A 19,245-nucleotide genomic window follows, 5' to 3' on the forward strand; every position below is an offset into this window, starting at 1 on the left:
TTTTTGAATGGAGCATCATAGGTATCTTCTATGATGGTCTGTCTGAACTGTCCAAGATGTCATTGGATAGCTCTGCTGGAGGATCTCTTCATCTGAAGAAGACGCCTACAGAAGCTCAAGAACTCATTGAAATGGTTGCAAATAACCAATTCATGTACACTTCTGAAAGGAATCCTGTGAACAATGGGACGAATCAGAAGAAAGGAGTTCTTGAGATTGATACTCTGAATGCCATATTGGCTCAGAACAAAATATTGACTCAGCAAGTCAATATGATTTCTCAAAGTCTGTCTGGAATACAAGCTGCACCAGGCAGTACTAAGGACGCTTCATCTGAAGAAGAAGCTTATGATCCTGAGAACCCTTCAATGGAAGAGGTAAATTACATGGGAGAACCCTATGGAAATACCTATAATCCTTCATGGAGAAATCATCTAAATCTCTCATGGAAGGATCAACAGAGACCTCAACAAGGTTTCAACAACAATAATGGTGGAAGAAATAGGTTTAGCAATAGCAATTCTTTTCCATCATCTTCTCAGCAACAGACAGAGAATTCTAAGCAGAGCCACTCTGACTTAGCAACCATGGTCTCTGATCTAATCAAAACCACTCAAAGTTTCATGACTGAAACAAGGTCCACCATTAGAAACTTGGAGGCACAAGTGGGTCAGCTGAGTAAGAGAGTTACTGAACTCCCTCCTAGTACTCTTCCAAGCAATACAGAAGAGAATCCAAACGGAGAGTGTAAGGCCATCAACATGGCCAAATTTGGAGAGGAGGAAGAGGCAGTGAGCACCACTGAGGAAGACCTCAATGGAGTCCACTGGCCTCCAATGAGTTCCCTAATGAGGAACCATGGGAATCTGAGGCTCACACTGAGACCATAGAGATTCCATTGGATCTACTTCTGCCATTCATGAGCTCTGATGAGTATTCTTCCTCTGAAGAGGACGAATATGTCACTGAAGAGCAAGTTGCTAAATACCTTAGAGCAATCATGAAGCTAAATGACAAGTTATTTGGTAATGAGACATGGGAGGATGAACCCCCTTTACTCACCAAAGAACTGGATGACTTGACTAGGCAGAGACTACCTCAAAAGAGGCAGGACCCTGAGAAGTTCTCAATACCTTGTACCATAGGCACCATGACCTTTGAGAAGCCTCTGTGTGACCTAGGGTCAAGCATAAACCTCATGCCTCTCTCTGTAATGGAGAAGCTAGGGATCTTTGAGGTACAAGCTGCAAGAATCTCACTAGAGATGGCAGACAATTCAAGAAAACAAGCTTATGAACTTGTAGAGGATGTTCTGGTAAAGATTGAAGACCATTACATCCCTGCTGATTTCATAGTCCTAGAGACTGGGAAGTGCATGGATGAATCCATCTGGCAGACCCTTCCTAGCCACAGCAAAGGCTGTGATTGATATTGACAGAGGAGAATTGATCATTCAAGTGAATGAAGAATCCCTTGTGTTTAAGGCTCAAGGATATCCCTCTGTAACCATGGAGAGGAAGCATGAAGAGCTTCTTTCAAAACAGAGTCAAACAGAGCCCCCACAGTCAAACTCTAAGTTTGGTGTTGGGAGGCCACAACCAAATTCTAAGTTTGGTGTTGAACCCCTACATTCAAACTCTAAGTTTGGTGTTAGAAGGTTCCAACATTGCTCTGACCATCTGTGAGGCTCCATGAGAGCCCACTGTCAAGCTATTGACATTAAAGAAGCGCTTGTTGGGAGGCAACCCAATGTTATATTTATCTATTTTCCATTGTTATTTTATGTTTTCTGTAGGTTGATGATCATGGGAAGTCACAAAATCAATTGAAAAAGCAAAAACAGAATGAAAAACAGAAAGAAAAATAGCACACCCTGGAGGAAAAACTTGCTGGCGTTTAAACGCCAGTAAGGGTAGCAAATGGGCGTTTAACGCCCAGTCTGGCACCATTCTGGGCGTTTAACGCCAGAAAGGGGCACCAGACTGGCGTTTAACGCCAGGAATGGGCAAGAAGCTGGCGTTAAATGCCAAAAATAGGCACCAGCCTGGCATTTAACGCCAGGATTGGCAGAAAGGGCATTTTTGCTCGCCACTTGGTGCAGGGATGAATTATTCTTGACACCTCAGGATCTGTGGACCCCACAGGATCCCCACCTACCCCACCACTCTCTCTCTTCTTCACCCATTCACCAATCACCTCAATACCTCTTCCCCAAAAAACCCCTCACCTATCAAATCCCACCATTTTCTTCACCACTCACTTCCATCCTTCATAAAACCCCACCTACCTCACCATTCAAATTTAAACCACTTTCCCTCCCAAACCCACCCATAATGGCCGAACCCCACCCCTCTCCCCACCCCTATATACACCCATCTTCACTCCTTCATTTTCACACAACTTACACACTACTTCTCCCCCTTGGCCGAAAAACAAAGCCACCTCCATCTCCTCTCTTTCTTCTTCTTCTACTCTCTTCTTTCTTCTTTTGCTTGAGGACGAGCAAACCTTCTAAGTTTGGTGTGGTAAAAGCATTGCTTTTTATTTTTCTATAACCATTTATGGCACCTAAGGCCGGAGAAACCTCTAGAAAGAGGAAAGGGAAGGCAAAAGCTTCCACCTCCGAGTTATGGGAGATGGAGAGATTCATCTTAAGGGTGCATCAAGACCACTTCTATGAAGTTGTGGCCATGAAGAAGGTGATCCCCGAGGTCCCTTTTCAAACTCAAAAAAGGTCAACTTTAATCAAAGGTTGGACTAAGTCCTCATGGGTATCTGTGTGGAAGGAGCTCAATGCAAACAGGAGATCCCACTCATAGACATAGACATGAGGAAATTCCTCATCATGAAATCCCTGAGATACCTCAAGGGATGCACTTTCCTCCACAAAGCTATTGGGAGCGAATCAACACCTCCCTAGGAGAATTGAGTTCCAACATGGGACAACAAAGGGTGGAGCACCAAGAACATTCCATCATCCTCCATGAAATTAGAGAAGATCAAAGAATCATGAGAGAGGAGCAACAAAAGCAAGGAAGAGACATTGAGGAGCTCAAGCACTCTATAAGATCTTCAAGAGGAAAAACAAGCCGCCATCACTAAGGTGGACCCGTTCTTTGATCTCCTTGTTCTTTATTTTTCTGCTTTTCGAATTTTCATGCTTATGTTTATCTATGTTTGTGTCTTATAATCATTAGTGTCTTAGTATCTATGCCTTAAAGTTATGAATGTCCTATGAATCCATCACCTTTCTTAAATGAAAAATGTTCTTAAATGAAAAAGAGAAGAATTGCATGAATTTTAAATTTTATAACAGATTAATTATTTTGATGTGGTGGCAATACTTTTGATTTCTGAATGTATGCTTGAACAGTGCATATGTCTTTTGAATTTGTTGTTCATGAATACTGGCTCTTGAAAGAATGAAGAAAAAGGAGACATGTTACTGAGGATCTGAAAAATCATAAAAATGATTCTTGAAGCAAGAAAAAGCAGTGAATACAAAAAAAATGAAAAAAAAAAGAGAGAGAAAAGAGAAAAAGAAAAAAATAAAGTCGTGATCCAAGGCAAAAAGAGTGTGCTTAAGAACCCTGGACACCTCTAATTGGAGACTCTAGCAAAGCTGAGCCACAATCTGAAAAGGTTCACCCAGTTATGTGTCTGTGGCATGTATGTATCCGGTGGTAATACTGGAAGACAGAGTGCTTTGGGCCACAGCCAAGACTCATAAAGTAGCTGTGTTCAAGAATCATCATACTTAACTAGGAGAATCAATAACACTATCTGGATTCTGAGTTCCTATAGAAGCCAATCATTCTGAATTTCAAAGGATAGAGTGAGATGCCAAAACTGTTCAGAGGCAAAAAGCTAAAAGCCCCGCTCATCTAATTAATACTGATCTTCATAGATGTTTTTGGAATTCATTGCATATTCTCTTCTTTTTATCTTATTTGATTTTCAATTGCTTGGGAATAAGCAACAATTTAAGTTTGGTGTTGTGATGAGCGGATAATTTATACGCTTTTTGGCATTGTTTTTAGTATGTTTTTAGTATGTTTTAGTTAGTTTTTATTATATTTTTATTAGTTTTTAGTTAAAATTCACTTTTCTGGACTTTACTATGATTTTATGTATTTTTCTGTGATTTCGGGTATTTTCTGGCTGAAATTGAGGGACCTGAGCAAAAATCTAATTTAGAGGCTGAAAAGGACTGCAGATGCTGTTGGATTCTAACCTCCCTGCACTCGAAGTGGATTTTCTGGAGCTACAGAAGCCCAATTGGCACGATCTTAATTGCGTTGGAAAGTAGACATCCTGGGCTTTCCAGCAATGTATAATAGTTCATACTTTGCCCGAGATTTGATGGACCAAATAGGCGTTCCAAGTCAGCTCAAGAGTTCTGGCGTTTAACGCCGGAACTGGCACAAGAATGGGAGTTAAACGCCCAAACTGGCACCAAAGCTAGCGTTTAACTCCAAGAAAAGTCTCTACACATAGAAGCTTCAATGCTCAGCCCAAGCACACACCAAGTGGGCCCGGAAGTGGATTTTTATGTCATTTACTCATCTTTGTAAATCCTAAGCTACTAGTTCTCTACATATATGACCTTTTTACTATTGTATTCTCATCTTGGAGAGTTTTATGCTATCTTAGATCACGTTTTGGGGGCTGGCCTCTCGGCCATGCCTAGACCTTGTTCTTATGTATTTTCAACGGTGGAGTTTCTACACACCATAGATTAAGGTGTTGAGCTCTGCTGTACCTCGAGTATTAATGCAATTACTATTATTCTTCTATTCAATTCAGCTTATTCTTGTTCCAAGATATCACTTGTTCCTCAACTTGATGAAGGTGATGATCCGTGACACTCATCATCATTCTCACCTATGAACGTGTGCTTGACAACCACCTCCGTTCTACCTTAGATTGAGTGGATATCTCTTGGATTCCTTAATTAGAATCTTCGTGGTATAAGCTAGAATTGATGGCGGCATTCAAGAGAATCCGGAAGGTCTAAACCTTGTCTGTGGTATTCTGAGTAGGATTCAAGGATTGAATGACTGTGACGAGCTTCAAACTCATGATTGTGGGGCGTTAGTGACAGACGCAAAAGAATCACTGGATTCTATTCCGACATGATCGAGAACCGACAGCTGAATAGCCGTACTGTGACAGAGCGCGTTGAACATTTTCACTGAGAGGACGAAACTGTAGCCACTGACAACGGTGATGCCCAACATACAGCTTGCCATGGAAAGGAGTAAGAAGGATTGAATGAAGACAGTAGGAAAGCAGAGAGACGGAAGGGACAAAGCATCTCCATACGCTTATCTGAAATTCTCACCAATGAATTACATAAGTATCTCTATCTTTATCTTATGTTTTATTCATTAATCCTCATTACCAGTTGAATCCGCCTGACTGAGATTTACAAGATGACCATAGCTTGCTTCATACCAACAATCTCCGTGGGATCGACCCTTACTCGCGTAAGGTTTATTACTTGGACGACCCAGTGCACTTGCTGGTTAGTTGTGCGAAGTTGTGATAAAGAGTTGAGATTGCAATAGAGCGTACCATGTTGATGGCGCCATTGATGATCACAACTTCGTGCACCAAGCACTAAGCATCGTGTTAAACGTTTTCATTGCTTTATATGCTCCCAGTTTTTGTACTTGTGTTACCTCTGACCAGTCCCTATGAATCTTTTGCTGTAGTGCTTTAAAATCGATCGCCAACTCGTACCTCTGACGATACTTCTCTGCAGCCATACGACATTCTCATTAGCTACCGGTACTTCTACCTTTTTTATCCATCCATTATTATTTGGGTCTTTGATGGGTGCATCCGACACCTGCCTTGCCAATTTCTTGTGCTCTACTCTCACACTTCTTGCCTGCGAATTGTTTTCTCCATCATCCTGTCTGGTAATCACCTTCACTTCTTTGCCTCTCGTGTTCTGCATCCCCACTCCTATTCTATACTTCACCTCTCCAATGAATAGTCTTTTGCCTCTCAACACCACACTGTTCATCTCTGCAACAGCCTTCAAAGCTCCTCCTTTTGTAGTGTACCGTATGAAAGCAAACAGATAGATATGTCCATTTTTATTCTTTTGCGACAGATATATGTCGATTATTCTGCATGTCCATTTGAACATATGAAAGAGTTCTCTCTTTGATATATCTTCCGGCAAGTTGTCGACGAAGACGGAGAAGGAATCAAGCTCCAAACGTTGATACTCTTCTTTGTTCAAAACCCTAGGATCTTTAATATGTTTACTCTGTTTAGTTCTTTCCCTCCTGTGATTCCCCACCTCACACGCTCTCGATCCCTCTCTCGCGCTCTCATGTTGTTCTCACTCAGCTGTTCTTTGTTCTTTATTATACAGGATATATTATCCACAACATAATAATTATAAAGAGTAAATTTAATTCGCCAATTTCTACAAATTAAAGAAAGTCAATTAAGTTTAACTAACCCTAATCTGTAAGTCCTAACTAACTTAGTAAAAGATTAGAATTATCGAAAACAAAATTAATTAGCATCTCTAAATTATCAATTAACTTGGACATTACTAATTCAAGTTTACCTGAGTTTTTAATCCAAGCCAAGAATAAAAATCTACTTTATAGCTAAGTGAGGCAATCAAACACTTAGAAGGCATAAATATAAGGCATCATAAATGGTAAGAATTAGTAAAATTTACTACTACCCAATTTAAAAAAACAATACTAACATCTCAAATAAGCAATAATAAAATATAAAACATCAAATTCATTAAAGAAAAGTGAGAATTCAACAAGAATTCAAGAACTTAAAATAACAAATAGAGAAAGTAATAATAAATTCTAAGGAACTAGAGTAGCAAAATAACAAATTATAAACTAAGAACTACAATTAAACAAAATTAAAACCTAGAACTAAAGAGAAATTCATAAGAAATCCTTGAATTTTAGAGAGAAGTTGGAGCTTCTCTCTTTAGAATTCAAGGTCTCAAAACTCTTAAAATAAAAGAAAAAAAATTAGTATATGAAGTGTTGTGTTTGATTATCCATCCTTGCTTTCTTTAAATGCATCAGAAATGGGTTGAATTAAGCAAAAAATAAGTTCAAAATCGTGAATCACGTGGTTTTTTTTAACGGGATACAAGCTCGATATGATACGTATGCATCTCTGCAGCTTCACCAATTCTTCATTTCTTTATAAAATCTCTACTTTTGTATGTTTTTCTTCCATCTTTTTAAGATATTCTTGCCTCATAAACCTTAAACAACTTAAATAAACATATTAAGATATCGAATAAAATAAAAGTAGAATTAATTTGATAATTTTTAAAGCATAAAAAATATATTTAATCGGTTAAACTCAATTAGAAAAATATTCACAAAAGTATGCAATTAGAAGGACTAATTGCAAGTTAAATTGATAAATTTCACTCTTTTCAATAAAAAAAAATTATAGTAATATATGGACTTAATAATGACCTACGTCTAGTTTCCATCACAAACAATAGTAAAATTTTTACTATAATAAAAAATTATTACAAATACCAATTCCAAAAGATTCACACTCTTGTAACTTATTAAAGATATCCCAAGCTTAGTAACCTATAAGTAATCACCTAACTTAGATAAGAAAAGCTAAATGCACTCTAATTCCAGTATGCTTTTAAAAACAATTACTTGATTGTGAAATTTAATTTTCTATCCATTAATATCAAAGTTCTGAAAACTGGAGCGGTCATCGAATCGTTCTAATTACTAATTTATTGGTTTAACCAATTCAATCGTCGGTTCAACTAAAAAAATTGTTTTATAATAAAATAATTTTAACAAAATTTTCAGTATAATTTTAATAAAGATTAACGAATTTTCAACACAGTTTTAACAAACATTAACTAGTGAATTACAATCAATTAATCATTCAAATCAATTTAGCTTTTCCTAACAAAAGGTTGATCATCATTTTAATAAATTTTCAGCATAATTTACTTCTTCCCTGATAGACTTTTAATAAATTTTTTAGCATAATTTTAATAAGAATTAACAAAGTTTTTAGGACAATTTTAACAAATATTAACCGGTGAACTACAATCAACTAATTATTCAAATCAATTTACTTTTTTCCTAACAAAACGTTGATCATCATTTTAATAAATTTTCAGCATAATTTACTTCTTCTCTGACATACTTTTAACAAAAATTTCAACATAATTTTAAAGATTAGCAAAGTTTTCAGCACAATTTTAACAAATATTAACCAGTTGAACTACAATCAACTAATCATTCTAATCAATGATTCAATCCAAAACAAGAAAACAGAATACAATACAGCACAAGAGCATATCTAATCATTCATTGAGAAAAATTTCAATCTAAGTAGCATACCAGCACTAGTGAAATCCCAAAAAAATCAATGTTTTGAGAAGTCTGAGCAGAGGGATAGAAGCCCAATAGAGATGGAGACCAAACGACGAGCAGGATGATGGACGGCGGCAGAACCACGGCTGAGTAGAGGGCTTGGACTATTGGTGAATGAGGAGTAGAGTGGTTGGACTCTTTGAGACTTCCACGTTCCACCACGACGACCAAACCAAGGCAGTTGTGCCTGAGTGCGACGGCCAACAGCAGACGAGCGGCTAAGCTGTAAACCCCGAGTAATTAGTAAATAATTAACTAATAAATTAATTATTATTTAAAAAATTAAAAAATTAAATTTTATAATTTAATAAAGTATAAATAATTAAAATATGAGTTTTAACACTAATTTTAAAAATTTTGGTCAAAAAACGGGCCAACGAGCTGAACCAATTGAACTATGCCCAAATTGGGCCCACGACCCAACCTATTAAACACCGAGAACACCTTCATCTTCTTCATACCTAGAAAATGTTGAAGGAGAGAGAGATTAGCGTAAAAAAACCCGTAACCCTCCCTTCCGATTTTCAATCGTCCATAACTTTCAATCCGGAGTTATAATTGACGAGCTGTTAGCGGCTACGTGTTCTTCTCGAAATTCTCTTCAATTTTATTCAAACAAAGTGGTGAACTCTAATAGTGGATAATCACTGGATTTTGTCCAATAGATTCGTGGGTAAGGTAAGAAACTGTTAAACCCTTGTGAATTATTAAATTAGTGAACTCTATGATGATTATAGTGATATTGTGTGAAATAGATTGTGTTCTGGTTGACTTGGAGTTTGATTGGGTAGTTTGGAATGAAATCCGGGTAATTAGGCTTGAGAAATTGACGTTTGGAGGCTTGGAGCTTGTGAAAGGAGAGAATTTTGAGGTGTTCTGGGCTTAGGGAGGAATCGGCCAAGGTATGATTTTGGTTTCTCGTAGATAATACATAATGTTTCGTGAAAATATAGGCTAGATGACCACAGGATAAGTTATATGATATAGAAGGTTGAGGTTTAGTAACTCGTTGTTGAAAATTGTTGAGTGGGTGGTTGAAATGCATGATGATTGATTATCAATTATTGTAAATAATGATGATGAGGATGATTGATGATTGATGAATGATATTGAATTATAATGATGAGATTTGAAATGAATAATAAATGTGATAAATAATATTGATAGTAAATGATGATGAGGATAGGTTGTGGAGAATCGTTGAATGTGTGTGTGTGTGTGTGAGTGATTGTGATTGAGTGGTTTGGATGTGACTCGAAAAGGATGGCAAAGTCCGAGTTTTAGGAGACGTACTGCCGAAATTTTATGAGAATTTTTGGAAAATTTTGTATTAGTTAATTTGGATGGAAGAATGGTTTATCTGATTAAGATTGAATGAATGTATGTTTGTGATACTTGGGCAGTAGCAAGGATTGTGGTTCGTCCCATTTGCTCCGAGTCAATGTTTGAGATACCTGAGCAATAGCAAGGATTGTGGTTCGTCCTGCTTGCTCCAGATTGAGCTTATAAACACCCACCTGAGTAGTAGCAACAGTAGTGGTTATTTCACTTGCTCTAGATTGATCGGGTAGTAGCAAGGGAGGTTGTGGCTCAGCCCCGCTTGCTCTGCGAAGGGTATTTCTGTCCATAGTTAACTACCAAGACATGTCGGGGTTGGCTATATAACCGACAGATGATATCATCAATCATAGGGTAGGCATACATCATATGCATATGTGTGTTTTGTCTGATTGTGCATTAATTAGGCTTGCCTATGTGATTATTATGCTTACCTGCTATATTTGCTACTTACTGTATCTGTATCCTACTTGTGTTTGTTTTGTTTGTATTGCTTGTCTATGCACCAAAGTTTTGGAGGATTGGAGGAAGGCGGAAATTAGGGCTTAAGTTAGAAAGGAATTAGAAATAAGAACCTTAGATAACCTACCCTATTTATGGTTTTCAATTTATAAATTTTAAGACTTAAATCTGAGTGTCGGAGTTCTAAGATTGCCGCTGGCTTTCCCAAGACCTTATATCTTATGTACGTGGACACCTTTACAATACTGAGAACCCCCGGTTCTGATTCCATACATATATTGTGGTTTTCAGATGCATGTCAGGAGGTATCTCACTGAGCATTCTGGAGACTTTGAAGAAGCGAAGAACTCTAAGGACTTAGGGTTGTATTTTATTTATGTGTTTATATATGTATATAGATTCTCCATCTTGTATTTTATGTTTGTCCCTCTTAGAGATTGACTTAGAGAAACAGGATGTTAGTTTTTCGAGTCCGGGATATTTTGGGTTATATATATATATACTCTGGCCGACCTTTGCTTCACATGTCGAGCCTAGAGCTTAATTATATTTACTTGTTGGAATCCTATATATATCTGTCTTTTGATTTTCTATATAAGCTTTTCGTCTTATCGTTGACCATGAGCGTTGTACTTTCGTTTTTATTTATTGATCATACCGTTCCTTTCAAGGCTCTTAATTATATTACTCTTGTCACATATATAAGTATTTTTACTGTTAGAGGTCGTAGAACCTCACCACCTCTGATTTACGTCTTAGGCGTAAAGCTCTGTGTGGTAGGGTGTTACATAAGCAGACGATGACCAACGACTCACGCTAGGCTTGAGGAAGACACACTGATTGTGTAATGAGGAAGAAGCGCGAAGCCATAGACGACCAGAGGAAGATACGGTGGTCCCTAAGTGCAACGGATGGTAGCGACGCTGAGTCTTTCCTTGCGATGATGGAGAGAGTTAAGAGTTGAGAGAGAGTAGATAGTTTAAAAGTGGGGAAATTAGGAATAGCTCGTGGGAGAAGCAGGATTTTTTTATCCCTAATTAGCAAACCCTAAATGACGACGTTTCACAAGAACCCGCTGGATTCTAGTTCGGTCTGACCGACCGATTCTTGAGTGATTCAACGATTCAGAAGCGATTTTAAGTTGAACGATTTTTTATATTGGACCAAACCGTGTTGGTGTTCGATTTGCAATTTGACCGATCCGACCGGCCAATCTAGTTTAATTTTCAGAACAATGATTAATATAATACTTATAAAAAAATAAATTAAAATAAAAAACACCAATTATGCTTATCATCACAAGAATTAACATTCAATTCTTGACTCAACACAAGACACACAAAGCTCACTTAAACATTGAAACGTCTTTACAAGTACCATGCTCGACATAGTTTGTTGCTGCACGAGTTGACGAGTTCCCATATTTCATCAAGATCTGAATAGCAAAAAATATTCCACACCACTATGCATCCGGTAAGTTAGACATGATAAGAATATGCTAATAATTGGATAGGAAAGGTTGTATGTAATGATAACAACATGTGCTTATAATATTAGTGTTGAAGAGAATGGTCGGGAATAACTTAGGAAACCGGTAGACTTTCCTGTGTAAAAGGTTATTTTAAGCCCGGTCTACCTCCAGTTTGATCATCCAAATTCTCCTACAAGTCAATCCATGTATTTGACAATGATCATCCCAAACTCACTTTTACTCCCTCTCACAGTTCAAAAAAATAATTGAAATCCTCATCCTTCTCTTCCCTCTTTCACGGCTTCTTTCTCCAACGACAATACTCTTCCGCATGGTTACCTCCGCCACCGCACTAATATCAGTCTTCTGCCGTTGCCATTTGTTGTTTCGTTGGAAGTTTGTGCCGTTCATCACAACTCGTTTGCTACATTGTATCGGAAGAATGATTAATTTTGTAACATTGCAAAAAGAACATCCAAAATTATTATAAAAAAAATGTTTAAACCTCAAATAAAATAAAATATTTAAAATTTAATAAAAAGAAACATTTAAAATTTGACAAAAAAAATTGTGAAAACTCAGGTGCAGTCAACTTCACGTAAAGTTAATAGTTAAAAGACGTTAAATGATTTGAATGATTTGACTAAATTTTTCATCTAATAGCTCTCAAATATCAACTTCACGTAAAGTTAACTGCATCTGAGTAGGGATGGCAAAACTCCCCGAGACGCGGGGATCCCTGCGGGGACTGTCCCGACTGGGGATCCGACTGTGGGGAATTTTTTCCGTGGGAATGGGGATGGGGGACAAAATTACCCCGAGGCAGACGCGGGACCCGAGCGGGGATACCCGTCCTATTCCCGCTAATTCTCGAAGTTCATAAATTTACTGAATTGTCCTTAATAGTTTATTTCTCATATATGTTTTTAGTCATTTCACACACACGCACGCACGCACACATAGAAACTCAAAACTCCTAATCCTCATTTGCATAACTCTTCTTCAATTCAGAAATCTCTAACATTGTCCATACTCCATCCAACCTCTCTGCAGCCACCTCTCCCTTCTCACCGCATTGTCACACCTCACCGTGCCATGATCCTCACCGCGTCATGCTCTCTATTTGCGGCGTTCCTTTTCGTAACTTTGTCGTTATGTCCATTCTCCTCTCTATTGCCACGTCTCCCACCTTGTCCACTTCTCTATCCTCTGGCTTGCCGTTGCGTCCCCTCATTGCGTCATTTCGAAAAAGTCACCATCTTATTGTTTAGACTTTTTGTATAGAATGGATACTTACACCTCTATTCATATGGAAATTAATAATTAGTTAGAACTATCAGATAGATAAGGAATGGAGTCCCCACGAAGAATGGGGCCTTGTGGAGAATGAAAATGGGGAGCAATATTCCCCCACGGCGGAAAACAGGGGCGGGGACGGGGAATAAATCTGGGGGCGGGAATGGAGAACAGGTAGGCATCCCCACCCCGCCCTGCCCCATTGACATTCCTACCTGAGTTTCACCATTTTTTTTCAAGTTTTAAATATTTCTTTTCGTTAAATTTTAAATGTTTTATTTTATTTGAAATTTAAACATTTTTTATAATAATTTTGGATGTTCTTTTTGCAATGTTATAAAATTAATGGTGAAAGGCACACAAAATACTGTAGAAAATTGATGCTCGCAGGAAAACACACGACGCGGTATAATTGATGATTGGTGGAAGAATGCGAACTGAAAGAAGAGTGACGCGTAAAATCAGCATTAAATTATTATTTTATTATTGTAAAATCACGATTTTGTTATAAATTAATTAGCTAGTTTGTTAAGTTGTTGACATGAGGAGGCATAGTTATCAAAATCAAACTGATAATCGAATCGGTTAAACTATTAGTTTATTAATTTAACCGATAAATTATTAGTTGAACTGGTAGAAATGGTCTTACGTAAATAAAAAATATAAAATAGTCAAAATCTTAAAAATAAAATTTAAAATATATATCTTTATTCTATTTTAAAAACAATTAAGTTTTAACAAATTATAATCAACAAGTTATAATCTGGTTATTATTAAATACGTATATAAAATTTTAATATTTTTTTATGATAAATTTTTTTAAAATTTTATTTTTATATTAAAGTAAATATTTTTATTTTAATAACTAACTAATTAGTTTATATTTATTATATTGTTATATACAATATGTATTTATTGAAAAATAATATTAATAAATATTAGATATAATATTAATAAATATTATATCTAATATTTTTATTTATACATATTTAATTATATTTATATTAATAATTATGAATAATAATAAATTTAATTAATTTAAATATAAGTGAGTATAAAATTAAAATAATATTTAAAAAAATTATTGTATATTTTTACTATATAATTAATAATTAATATTTAAAATAATAAGAAATAATATAGTATAATGACAAGAAGGACATCCAAGCACAAAAAAAACTTAACTTTGAACCATATCTTTATTAATTTTAGAAACCCGCAAGTTTTGACCGGTTCTAATCCTTAAATGATTCAAAAATTAAATCAAACCGTTTAAAAATTCGGTTCATCGATTTTCTATAATTCAATGCACCATTTGACGTTTTGGATAGATTTAGTTGATTAATTACTATCTCGTTGCAACTTGCGATCATTGATTGAGAGGGAACCATTGAAATTGATATTTATGATGGCACCTATCTTAATTTCAAGGCTCTATGACTGTTTGATTGTTACAGATGATATGAAAAATCAAAGCACGTGTAAAAAATGTTGGATTGCCCGAGTTACACGGCTATTTTAGTTTCCTGGCATCTATTGGTTCATTGCGCACAGAAAGAGCCTACTCATTTTTGGTTTTTATTGTTATTTAATTTAATTTAATGAACATTTTGTCAATAAACCAACCAGGAAAGCTCATTCGGGGCTCGTGAAAGACATTAATGGGAAACTTGAAAATGTTACTTATTTTGTTATTTCTAGTATCCTACATGAGAGGCTCTACTTCTTTACACAGTTTAGGAATGAGTGAATGTATTCGTGATGGTGGCGAGACTTTGCTTTCAGCTGATGCAAGTTTCGAACTGGGTTTCTTCAGCCCTGGAACTTCAACAAATCGATATTTGGGTGTCTGGTACACAGACGTATCAGGAAAGCAAACAGTTGTGTGGGTGGCCAACAGAGAAACACCACTCCACAACAAGTCAGGGATCCTCATGTTAAACAAAATGGGGATTCTTCAACTTCGCACCGGGGCAAACGCTACTATTCTTTGGTCGTCCAAGGTATCAGACGAAGCCTTTAATTTGAGTAATTCAACAGCAGAGCTCTTTGATTCAGGAAATCTTGTGGTGAAAAGTGGGCAGGATGAGGGCAGCTTCTTGTGGCAGAGTTTTGATTATCCCTGTGACACTTTGATGCCGGGAATGAAGCTCGGACTAAAATCTGGCATAGATAGATATTTGTCAAGCTGGAAAAGTACAGATGACCCTGCAGTGGGAGAATATTCCATCAAAATTGATCGTAAAGGGTATCCGCAACTAGTTCAGATGAAAGGATCCTTCATTAACGCTAGAGAGGGCTCATGGAATGGCATTTATTTCACTGGATATCCGAATCTGCAACAGAGCATTTTTAAACGAGAATTTGTATTCAATGATAGAGAGGTGTATTATGAGTTTGATATACTTGATAGATCAATTTTCAAAATATTTAGAGCCACCCCTTCAGGTGGTTGGGAAAACATGGTATGGACAAGTCAAACTGCCGAAACTACTACGTCCGGGGGGCAGGATGCATGCGACAGTTATGCATTCTGCGGTTCGAATTCTGTATGCAACATTGGTGATAATGTTGCATCATGTGAATGCCTCAAAGGATATGTTCCCAAGTTTCCTCAACAATGGAATGTGTCATATTGGTCCAATGGTTGTGTTAGAAAGACTAGGAAGACTTCATCGGCGTGTAATAACACACAAGGCTTCTTGAGGTACAAAGACATGAAATTGCCGGACACATCTTCTTCATGGTTTAATAAGGCAATGAATCTTGAGGAATGTCAGAAGTCATGCTTGAAAAATTGTTCTTGTACGGCTTATGCGAATTTGGATATTCGTAATGGAGGAACTGGTTGTCTGCTTTGGTTTGATCACCTTATTGACATTCGGCAATTCTCACAAGAGGGTCAAGACCTTTACATCAAAGTCCCTAGTTCTGAGTTAGGTAACTCTTTTGTTTTTAATTCTTCTTCTTTTAGGTAACTTTTGAGCAGGTTAAATTAATTTTAGAAGAAAGTGTGTTTGTTAGTTACCTCAATTATATGAATATTATGGTATTGCAATTAGAGATGACATGCTTAAGGTGACACCATTATTTGAAACTAGCGATGCATGTTAAGTGTCATGTGAAATTCAATTTTTTTTTAATCTAAAATATATTTCCTTTATAAGGATTCAATGTAAAGAAACAATAAAACTTCGCCAATTTCATTCAATCGAGCTACTGTCAAAATTGTTGAGTAATTGTGTCCTACATCTGTGTTGATCATAATGTAGCTAATGACCATGGAAACAAGAAGATAAAGACGGTAGCAATTGCTGTTGGAGTGATTATTTTTGGATTAATCTGTTGGGTTATCATAATGATAATTAAATATCCAGGTAAACACTGTAATGATATAATTTTCCATATAGGCATTGTAGAAAAGAGAAATTAGAAAAAAAATTTGTGCAAGTTCTACGAGTAATGGATTCATATTTTGTATCCATCCATTGTTGTTTTTCCAACCAATCAGGGTTCGCAAGAAATATAAGGAAAAATAAACAAAGACAAGATGTTGATCTCCCAATATTTGATTTCTCAGTCTTAGCTAAAGCTACAGACAACTTTTCAAGCAACAAAAAACTTGGAGAAGGTGGTTTTGGACCAGTATACAAGGTGATAAGAAAATCAACCCAGGACTTTATTTTTTCTTAACATTTTTTTATAATACAATTTTATTTATCTTTTCAGGCTACTATAAATGGTCAAGAACTAGCAGTTAAAAGACTTTCAAAAAAGTCTGGCCAAGGATCAGAAGAATTCAAAAATGAGGTAGTGTTAATAGCCAAGCTTCAACATCGTAATCTTGTAAAACTTCTTGGTTGTTGCATTCAGGGGGAAGAAAAAATATTGGTCTATGAATACATGCCTAACAAAAGCTTGGATCACTTTGTTTTTGGTAAGAACTATTTCAATTTATATAGAAATATGTTTATGGCAATTTTTAATATTTCTACAACAAAAGTTATGCTAACAATTGTACATAACTGATTAGATGAAACAAGAAGAAAGGCAGTAGATTGGCTTAAGCGTTTCAACATTATTGGCGGCATTGCTCGAGGACTTCTTTATCTCCATCAAGATTCTAGACTAAAGATTATACATAGAGATCTTAAAACTAGTAATATTCTTTTAGATGCAAATTTAAATCCCAAAATATCAGATTTTGGCTTGGCTCGAACCTTTTTTGGTGATCAAGTTGAGGCAAATACGAATAGAGTTGCTGGAACATAGTAAGATATTTCTACCTAATTATGACTTGTTTCTCCATATTATGTTTGTTTATTTTAATTACTAATTTATGCTTTCAGTGGTTATATGCCTCCTGAATATGCAGTATATGGACAATTTTCAGAGAAATCAGATGTATTTAGTTATGGTGTGATAGTATTAGAGTTGTTAAGTGCGAAACGGAATAGAGAATTCTCAGATTCCGAAAACTACCTTAATCTACTTGGACATGTAAGTAAAATTTTTAGAGAGAACTAAAGAGTCAATTTTGGATGATTTCCACTCTACTAATTTGATTACCAGCATGATTTTAGGCATGGAGATTATGGACTGAGGATAGGCCACTGGAACTATTGGATGAAGTGACAAGGGAAAATTGCAACCATTCTGAAGCCATAAGATGCATACAAGTGGGCTTACTATGTGTGCAACAAAGACCAGAAGATAGGCCAAGTATGTCATTGGTGGTTCTAATGCTAAATGGCGAGAAAATGTTGCCCAAACCAAATTTTCCTGGATTTTACATTGATAGAGGTGTTCAACTTCAAGCAGATTCTTCATTGCCGAACAACACATTCTTTTCAGCTAACCAAATTTCGATAACAATATTAGAAGCTAGATAGAATATGGAGAAAGGAAAGGGTCGTCATCATGTATAAATTAAGCTGACTAGCTAACTCATTTTAGGTTAAAAAACGGTTTATTCATGAAATTTTATACTTTTTTATTTGTTGTTTTTGGTACGAATTTTTGTTTCTCTTGTCTTTCGCATATAATTCAGACAAGAGAAATACGCAGACGTTAGTAACAAAGGCAACTATGTATACTTGCATGTTGGACTATTTCTTGTAAATTTAAAAAAAAAGTTCTTAACACTAATAATTCAAATTCAAGATTTTGACGTCTATTCCCTTGCTTGTTGCACTGAAAAGTTGGACAGAAAGTCGAGAATTCCCTTCGATTCAATTCTGTATTGTTAATTTTAATTTTGGTTACGTTTGACTATGTTGGATTGAAATGAGTTTTGGATTGACATAGTGAGAATGGTGGTTTTGTCCCGTTCACGTATAGGCAAGTTGAGATTGGGGATTCTCTCTCTTACTGTGATAGATAAGTTGAGGTTGAGGATTCCCTCTCTTGTTACATCGGGAAATTGAATGGAGAAGGTTGAGGATTCACTTCGATTCAATTTCTAGCAGTGGTATGAATGAGTTAGGTTGAGGAATCCTTATCGTTACATTACAGTCTTTCTCTGAAAGGGACGTTGAGGATTCCCTCCTAAAAGGTTGAGAATTCTCTTCGTGTTGAGAGACCATGTCCGGATTAGCTACCGGATGTGTCGGGTTCTGACAGTTTAACCGACATGTAAGCTCATAGCTAGTAGGACAGACATGCATCATATGCATCTATGTGACATTGTTTGGGTGTGTATATTATACTTGGTTTGCCTATATGAATAATTCTGTTTAACTACTAATTGCTATACTTGATGTAAATGCTCTTGATTGTGTTTGAACTGCATTACTTGTGATTGTGACTGTTGGTTTGGATTATGGTGGTTGGAGTGTGATTTGATTTTGTATTGCGTCGAAGGCCGTGATGTGATATTGTTTTGGGCCGAAGGCCGTTATTGGATGAATCAGCGATAAGTTTGATGAAATTACTCCTTTTGGTATATATAGTGAAAGATTACGATATATTGTGTTTAATTGGAATTTTAATAAATTCAAAATATGAATTTAAATTTTGGGTAATTAACTAATAGTTTTCGAAAAGGTTTGAGTTTTTGGATGATTAACAGTTGATTTTCAAAAAGATTTATAAGACGAGCGATGATTACTGAAATCGAAAAATAGTTTTCTTTTAAATATCTTCTTATGACAATTTTTAAAAATCCCTTACTAAAAATCAGCAAAGACGATTCTTAAAAACTCCTTATTGAAAATTAGTAAAGACGATGTTCTCACTTCCCCTACAGATTTCTCT

The 19,245-nt window shown here is 36.2% G+C and overlaps 1 protein-coding gene across 6 annotated transcripts; it reads left to right on the top strand.

Moving 5' to 3' along the window:
* Window positions 1-14,556: 14,556 nt before the first annotated feature.
* On the top strand, window positions 14,557-18,127 carry LOC130968695 (G-type lectin S-receptor-like serine/threonine-protein kinase At4g27290). Of its 6 annotated transcripts, none has more exons than XR_009081719.1 (7): window positions 14,557-15,930; window positions 16,263-16,367; window positions 16,502-16,644; window positions 16,720-16,927; window positions 17,024-17,261; window positions 17,366-17,490; window positions 17,574-17,811. XR_009081719.1 is itself a non-coding variant. In XM_057894100.1 (7 exons), the coding sequence occupies exons 1-7, from the start codon at window positions 14,652-14,654 to the stop codon at window positions 17,880-17,882; spliced, it is 2,433 nt and encodes an 810-aa protein (XP_057750083.1). In that variant the 5' UTR covers window positions 14,557-14,651; the 3' UTR covers window positions 17,883-18,127. The 6 variants fall into 6 exon arrangements, 4 of the variants coding, with proteins under 4 accessions (XP_057750083.1, XP_057750084.1, XP_057750085.1 ...); XR_009081720.1 differs by having other exon boundaries at window positions 17,384-17,490; window positions 17,574-17,629; XM_057894100.1 differs by having other exon boundaries at window positions 17,340-17,490; window positions 17,574-18,127.
* The last annotated feature ends 1,118 nt before the right edge of the window (window positions 18,128-19,245 follow it).

Source organism: Arachis stenosperma, chromosome 3 (genome assembly GCF_014773155.1).
Source record: "Arachis stenosperma cultivar V10309 chromosome 3, arast.V10309.gnm1.PFL2, whole genome shotgun sequence".
Taxonomy (NCBI): domain Eukaryota; kingdom Viridiplantae; phylum Streptophyta; class Magnoliopsida; order Fabales; family Fabaceae; genus Arachis; species Arachis stenosperma.

Bases quoted from the DNA above. Each gene is read 5' to 3' on its own strand.
- LOC130968695 (XM_057894100.1), top strand. From the start codon at position 14,652: ATGGGAAACTTGAAAATGTTACTTATTTTGTTATTTCTAGTATCCTAC. The intron at 16,645-16,719 runs GTGATAAGAAAA...TTATCTTTTCAG, and splicing joins GTTTTGGACCAGTATACAAG to GCTACTATAAATGGTCAAGA. The intron at 17,491-17,573 runs GTAAGTAAAATT...GCATGATTTTAG, and splicing joins ACCTTAATCTACTTGGACAT to GCATGGAGATTATGGACTGA.